Genomic DNA, 8342 nt, shown 5'->3' with positions numbered 1-8342 from the left:
GTCATGTTAAGTATCAATTTTCTATAAATAAGAAGATATCCAAAATAATGTTGGATGTTTTATTTTAGAAATTCAAACTTGGACTTGCAACAAAGTCAATATGCCCCAATTTTCTGAATCTTTTTATGGCTACCACAGTTACCCAGCCTGCAATGAGAAATGAAATATTTTAGGACCTTTAATATTCACATAGTGGATAGGCTTACATGTTGCTGTGAATCTGTCAAATGCCATGACTGGAAGTCTCACCATATTGACTGTTTCCATGATGTAGAAAAAGCAAATTATGTCATACAACTTTGGGAATAAATTACTTTATTCATTTAAAAATGTCTGTAATCATCTTGGGGACTATCGTGGAGGAAAGACCATATCAATAATGGATAGGTTGATCAGCAGGAAGTGAACAGAGTAATCTAAGTGAGAATCAAAAATTACCAGAAACAAACCCAAAGTCAAAGATAACATAATTGATACCCAATCTACAATAAGCTATACGCAGAGGGGAGCAGTTACACTAGAAATCAAGGAGCAAATGAGGGAGATATGGGATGCATGCTGGGAGCAGGGGTGGAGGGAGGACAACACTGGTGGTGGTAATGGCCCTGATTCATTGTCACTATGAACCTTAAATATTACTGTGAAAGATTCGTAATTCACTTTGGTCACAATAATAATATTTTTAAAATTACCAAAAACACAATGAAGAGATTTCCCAGGATAATCCCTATCTAGACCAATGAGAATATCAAAGTGAGAAAAATTTTAGTTTTCCTTGAAGTAGAAAATACTATCAGCATAAATTCAGATACCACAGAAGCTTTTAGTCCATTCATTGATTTAGAAGAGTTGTTTTCAAATCCCCTGAGAACAGAAAAAGTAAAAAAATTTAGTTAGTGATTTGAAAACATTTATATCTAGAGCTAGTTTTTTCTGAGCTATGATGTAATAAGAATTGAGTTAAATAAAATAAAAGAAATAAAGGAAAAGAAATAAGGGAAATAGATCTGTTTCATATAAAAGGAAAATTATGAATTTTTTTTGGTTTTTGGGCCACACCCAGTGATGCTCAGGGGTGACTCTTGGCTATGCGCTCAGATGCTGGGAAATCGAACCACAGTCCATCATAGGCTAGTTCTGACAAGGAAGATGCCTTAACACTTGTGCCATCACTCTGGCCCTGAGAAGAGATATTCTATGTTATTCTCATAAGATAATAATCACAACTTCTCATAAGAATTATTTAGTAATTATTCTGTTTGGAAAATTAACCTTTTTCATTGTAGATTCACCTTTGCCAAAGGAGTAAAATAAGTAAATATTCTATAGAAGTAGATATCTGTTGAATGAGGTAGACATATCCAGGTTTGGCCTCATTTTATGTTAACATACAATATAAAAATACCCAGTAGATTGATGTAGTGTTTTAAAATTTAAGTTCAATTATTTTCTGAATATTTGACATAATGCCCTTTACCTTTAGGGTTTTATCATGACCTTAATGTGTAGGTAACAGGATTGAAGGCAGGGATTATCTTCAAAATTATAGCAAGTCAACAACGAGCAAGTATTTATCAATTGATGATTTGGGGAATGTCCAGATGTATAAAATACATGCACAGAGTAAAAACAATAAACACTACACTGATATGATTTATTTGAGCTATGAGATGGCAAATGCCTTGGATAAATCTGAAGAAAGTTTCCAAAGAGTACCAAAGTAAAGTCATAGGAAAGGATCAGCAAGAAGAAGGACCTGTGAAAATCACAGCAAAAGCTGTCTACTTTATGAGCTGGAATTCTAGCACAGCAGGAAGAGCGTTTGACTTGCATGTAGAAGACCCAGATTTGATCCCTAGAATCCCAGTATGATCTCTCAATAGACTTAGGAGAATTACTGTGTGAGAAAAACTTTAGTTTTCCTAGAACCAGAAATCCAGTCCACAAATTCAAGCACCACAGAGTTATTTAGTTCATCTATTAACTTAAACAGGTGAACTTATCTCAGATCAGCTGAGGATAGACGAAGTTAAAGTTTAAATCGGTGTTTTGAAAAGTTGTAGTCTTGTTCAGAGATAATATTTTAGAAGTATAGATTATTTAATTAGATAAAAATAATATAGAATTATGTGATCACATACATGAAAAATTATAATTATTTCTAAATATTATAATATTTACATATATTAATTATATATTTAGATCTAAGTATTATAAGTATTTCATATTTCTATTTTTAAATAAAAAATGTTTTGGTTGGTCAAGTATATCTAGATGTGTTCTTTTATCTCAAGTTGTTGTTGTTTTTTGGGGGGGCATACCCAGTGACGCTCAGGGGTTACTTCTGGCTATATGCTCAAAAATCACTCTAGGTTTTGGGGATCATATGGGACACCAGGGATCAAACCCAAGTCTATCCTGAATCAACCGCTTGCAAGGCAAACCCCCTACTGCTGCTCTATCACTCCGGCCCCAAGTTTCTATTTTTCTTTTTTATTGGGGGAACACATCCAACTGTGCTCGGGACTTACTCAGGGCTCTGCACTTTGGAATCACTTTGGGCAGGGCTCAAAATACCAAATAAGTTTCTGGGATTAAACCCCAGGTCTGCAACAATACAAGGCAATCTCTCTACCCACTGTGGCCCTGGAGTGGTCAAAGATGTTACATGTGGGTCAGAATTCTTTAGAATGATATAAATTAATCTCATTTATGTTGGTGTATATTTTAAAAACAAATGATAAATATTTATGTGGATGTAAATTTTTCTAAAGCTTTCATTTCCCTAAAGATTACACTAACTTTATGCCTAAAAGTGAAGGATACATAGAATTCTAAAGTCCAGATACAAGAAGAAATGGTGAACTATTAGAAAAGAATTATTACCCAAAATTAATGTTGAATAATAGCAAAACTTAAGAACATTTTCCATCTTGTTCTATATACTACTCCAAAAACAAAAACTATTCTGATTTCATTATAATATTTTTAATTTTTTAATTTTTTAATTTTATTTTTGGTTTTTGGGCCACACCCGGTAACGCTCAGGGGTTACTCCTGGCTATGTGCTCAGAAGTCGCTCCTGGCTTGGGGGACCATATGGGACACTGGGGGATTGAATCGTGGTCTGTCCTAGGCTAGCGCTAGCAAGGCAGACACCTTACCTCTAGTGCCACCGTGCTGGCCCTCCATTATAATATTTTTCCTTTTTGTATTTGTTGTGAAATTAGGAAGCAATGTTTCTCAATCGTAGTTAATTGTAAAGATGTAAGATCTTTTGACTGTAACTCAGCATTCCCATCAGAGTATTTTTCATATCTCTTGGTTGGAATTATTTGGAAGGAAATAACTAAATAGAAATGTATTTATAACATACCTTTCATTTACTTATGACATTTTGAATAATAAGACTAAATGGAAGCATATAAGGTATTTAATAATAAGGGACTAATTGTGTAAGGGTATATAGACATATACTATGGGTTTAAAACTCACAAAATTCCATTAAATGACATGAATATATATAAGGAAGTGAAGGAAATATGTATATAGGAAAAAGTCTCTTGGAGGTTGCACAATACATGAGGCAAAGTTTAGGGTTTGCCCAAAATTTGCACAGGTGGCAAAATTTTCAGATGTAAGCTTGTTTGTTTTTTCTTTTATATAAGTTATATCTTCCAATGCAATATCATTAATGTTATTTCTCACATGCAATATCTATAGCACAATTTAAAAACAAATATTAATTCTGTATTTATTTTCAATACACAATAAAATACATTTAAAAGGACAGACATTCTGCTTTCTTCAGATCTTCCTTTTTTACTGATATATATTCTTTTTGAGTTACTGAACTATATATTATTTAAGCTCTTTATTTTCAACTGCAAATACTAGAATTAAAGAGTAGAAACATGGAAGCATAAGAAAATGCAGTGGTTGATTGTGGGAATGCTGCCTAATCCAGAACCTATGGAAAAGACTGTGGAGGGTTCTTGGTAAATTCATAATAGAACTGTCAAATTATCCAACAATCCCACTTTTGGTTACTATCTCTAGAATAAAAAACCACTCATTCAAAGGATGTTAGCACACCATTATTTATCGCAGCACTCAGTACAATAGCTAATATGTATAATCAACCTAAATGTCGAACAACAGATGAATGGATCATGAAGATGTGGTACATAAACACAGTGGAATACTACATAGCTGTACAGAATGATTACATTATGCAATTTTCTGCAACATAAATTTAACTGGAAGATATTATGTGAAATGAAGCAAGCCAGAACAAGAAAATGGTACAAGAAAAAAGTGACACAAGACGTATCACTTATATGTGGTATTTAGAATCACTGCATGAAGAAATACAATGGATTAATGGGAATTGTTGAAAACACTGAGGAGTAGAAAGACACAAATAATATAAAATGACAGAGACATGGGCTAAAGGTATCTGAGGTGTATTGGTGGTGTTAAGAAAGGACAAAACTAAATATTCAAACCATAGTTGACAACAATAAAATGAGACCCAAACTTTAACAACCAGACTTAAAAAGGTGCCTGTTATGATGTCAGGCTGGGGTGGGGAGTGGTAGCATGGAATGGACTCTAGGAATATTGGTGGAGGGACGTTGATACTGGCAGTAGTATTGGTCCTGAAATATTGTATGTCTAATACCCAGCTATGAATAACTTTGTAAATTGCAATGATTTAAATAAAAAATTAAAAATAAAATGCAGTGGTATATATTAATGCTAAATAAAAATTGTCATATTCAAATGACCTTTCAGAAAAGAGAGTGAAAGATATTTTAAAATGATAAAATTTAAATTGATAAAAGTAGTTGAATAAATTTGGCAAAAAGGAAGCTAAATAACAGGAGATATTGCTTTTAATTTTTATGCTACTAATGTTCAAAGAAATAGAAGATAAATTGTACTAATGTATCAATTTAACTGATATTAGAGCATTGGAAAATGTTTTGTTTATTCTGTGATACAATTTTTGGGGAATAAAACTGAAAGGATTCAATCCAATATTATTTAAATAATTCAAATTAATAAAGCAAAGTTTGACAAGAATTACATTTCTTGGGCTGGAGAGATAGCATGGAGGTAGGGCATTTGCCTTGCATGCAGGAGGACTGTGGTTCGAACCCCAGCATGACATATGGTCCCCCCGAGCCTGCCAGCAGTGATTTCTGAGCATAGAGCCAGGAGTAACCCCTGAGCGCTGTAGGTGTGACCCAAAAACCAAAAATAAATTAAATTTCTTGAACTTATAAATGGAATAAGAATCATGAATTTAGATGTCAGGGAAGCAAAGTTTATTTCACCTATCTGAAGAGATCAGGTTTCACCCTCAGCAGTTTCACAAGGGTTTAGGACAAAGATATTATACCTCTAATCATTGTTAAGACTTATTAAACAGTTCTTATCATCAAGGATGAAATAAATTAGTAGGACTGAGCATTGGTAATAATATCTACTTATTACTGGCTTTTTATGAAAATTGAGTCTTTATTAACATTGGCTTTCTCCAAGGGTCAGTATTATGAATATATAGCAATGACAGAGAAATGAACAATTCAGTGCAATACAATAATGATATAATGTGGACCATATTATTTTTAAAGTTGAAGTTATAAATGTTCTTTATTTGATTCCTAGGTACCAAAATCATTGATTTCATCTGTTTGCCATCAATATAATGTATGGACTAAATATCATTAAATGCTAATGTTGATTAAAAATTGAAAAAATTTACATCTTTATTTTTAAATTTATGGGAATACTAAAATAGAGAAAAATTTTTCTTTGGTTTTTGGGTCACACCTGGTGATGTTCATGGGTTACACTTGGCCATACACTCAGAAATCATTCCCATCTTGGGAGACCATATGGGACACCTGGGGATTGAACCAAGGTTTATCCTGGTTTAGCCACAGGCAAGGCAAATGTGTTACAGCTGTGCTATCACTCTGGCCCCAGAGCAAAACATTTTGATTGGAATGTTAACACTTAAAATTATCTTTGCAATTCTAGAGATAAAGGAATTCTTATTTTATTAGGGGGCAGTATATATTAATTAAACTTGGACAATGATGGTTTTCAGACTTCACAAACTATTTAATAAATATTATTTTTAAGAATTATTGAAGGCTTACTTTAATTTAATTTTCCATCTGTATAGTGTTGGCTGGAGTCCTTTCTGTAAACATCCCATTGCTAGGTATAAAACATTAGTTATCTCCTCTCTATTCTGTAATATCACCTGTCTTTGAGTTTTTACTAATTTCATACTTTCTGGCCCTATGTTTCTTAATATTAAATATTATTTTTAGAGATTTTATTATTGTTATTATTATTATTTATTGTTATTATTTTTACTATTAGTACTCAAGTCTGTTCTTTTTTCAATAATTATATTATTACTTTTCCTTTGTAAGCTTTAAAATTATTACATACAAATATTGTGCTTTTTAATTTCTTTCTCTTTGGTATTCTTATCACTCTATAGTTTCTTTTGCTTCGAAGGCAGCACATTCTTGTCTTTACCTCTATTTATTACTCCCTTTCTGCATTTCTCTAATGTCTGGTAAAACTATAAGCACAAAGATAATATATTATCATCAGAAAAGTTAAGTTAAAGGTGATTATAAACACTTCTTGTGTATGAAGACATAAATGTGTAGATGTTTCTGTAAAATATAAGGGAGGATAATAGGGCTTGGCTTAATTACTTGTTTATAAAGTTATACAGATAGCTCAAATATCTCTAATGCTTGACCAGCTAAGTAAGATTTTTGGTGGATAAATTAAAAGGATGGTAGCTAATTTAAAGTGATTTTGCTAGTGGTACCTAAGTTGGGTAAAATGTTTAGTATTATGCTGGGAACAAAGGTTGTGTTTAATAGATGGTAGCTATCACCTTTATAGTGAGTATTATCATTAGTGCTGTCATATGGTAATTTTTGAACATATGAAAATAAATATTTGTTCAGTTATTATGAATGATAATTTGTTAGATTTCAAACATCTTTTCATGATTGAGTAGTCACATTAATACCTCTGGGATACTTACAAATATGAGCTGGAAATCTTTCAGTTCTGTTTTCAGGTCCAAATGCGGTCTACATGTGCTGAGTCATTAGTCTCTTTATTGCATTCTTAATCTCTTTATTTCTTAATGTATAAATGGCTGGATTTAGGAGAGGTGTGATTACTGTGTAAAACACAGCCAGGAACTTGTCAACCCAAGTAATGTTAAGTGGCCACAGATAAATGAAGATGCAGGGTCCAAAGAACAGCACCACCACTGTGATGTGGGAAGTACAAGTGGAAAGTGCTTTTGAGGCCCCATCTCTGGAGCGAAGGTGGACAGTGACTAGGATGTAGGTGTAAGAGAGCATCAGGAGGATGAAACAGGTTGTTGCCAAGACTCCACTATCAGCATTTATTAGCGTTCCCATGGTCTGAGTATTCATGCATGCTAGTTTGATCACCAAAGGGATATCACAGAAAAAGCTGTCCACAATTCTGGGTCCACAGAAGGGCAGATCTAAAATTATTAGTAGTTGACTCATGGCATGCACAAAGCCAATGGCCCATGATATCAAAACTAGCCAGATGCACTTTTGTCTGTCCATGATGCTAGAATAATGAAGTGGCTTGCAGATTGCCACATACCTATCATAAGCCATTGTTACAAGCAGGACCATTTCACCACCTCCAAAGAAATGCACACAGAGTATCTGGGTCATACATCCTCCAAATGAGATGGTTTTGTTATCTTTTATGAAGTCTGTGGTCAATTTAGGGGTGGTTACTGAGGAAAGGCAACAGTCAACAAATGAGAGGTTGGCCAGTAGGAAGTACATTGGAGAATGGAGGTGTGGATCAATGATGATTAAGAGCACAACTAGGAGATTTCCCACAACTGTCATCAGGTAAAGTACAGAAAATGGAAATAATAAGAAGGTCTGGATTTCTTTTGAATTACAAAGTCCACGAAAAATAAATTCAGTCACTGTAGACTGGTTTGTTTCTTCCATTTGGTACAGTAGGGTCCAATGTGACCTACAGAAGGATATGAATCAGGAGCCTCTGGAATGATAAAAAAAAAACACTTAAGGTTTTGGTTTTAGAGATCCTAGAGTAGAAAAATCCTTCATATGTATTCTCATTTATCTTTACTATTATATGTCCTCATATAGAGTTATTCTCAAATATGTCTCACTTATACTGAGTTATCACATAAAATATGTGAGTATTGTACAACACTTAAACTTAAAATAAATATTTCTTGTATTTATAGTTAAGCAAAGCCTTCTTGC

At 33.3% G+C, this 8342-nt stretch overlaps 1 protein-coding gene across 1 annotated transcript; it reads right to left on the bottom strand.

The window, feature by feature from the left end:
• Nucleotides 1-7139: 7139 nt before the first annotated feature.
• LOC126001410 (olfactory receptor 4K3-like) lies at nt 7140-8060 on the bottom strand. The gene has a single exon (XM_049768671.1). The coding sequence runs from the start codon at nt 8058-8060 to the stop codon at nt 7140-7142; it is 921 nt and encodes a 306-aa protein (XP_049624628.1).
• Between the last annotated feature and the right edge of the window lie 282 nt (nt 8061-8342).

This window comes from Suncus etruscus, chromosome 2, assembly GCF_024139225.1.
Source record: "Suncus etruscus isolate mSunEtr1 chromosome 2, mSunEtr1.pri.cur, whole genome shotgun sequence".
In the NCBI taxonomy this organism is placed as follows: Eukaryota; Metazoa; Chordata; class Mammalia; order Eulipotyphla; family Soricidae; genus Suncus; species Suncus etruscus.
This window is presented reverse-complemented; position numbering and strand designations above follow the sequence as displayed.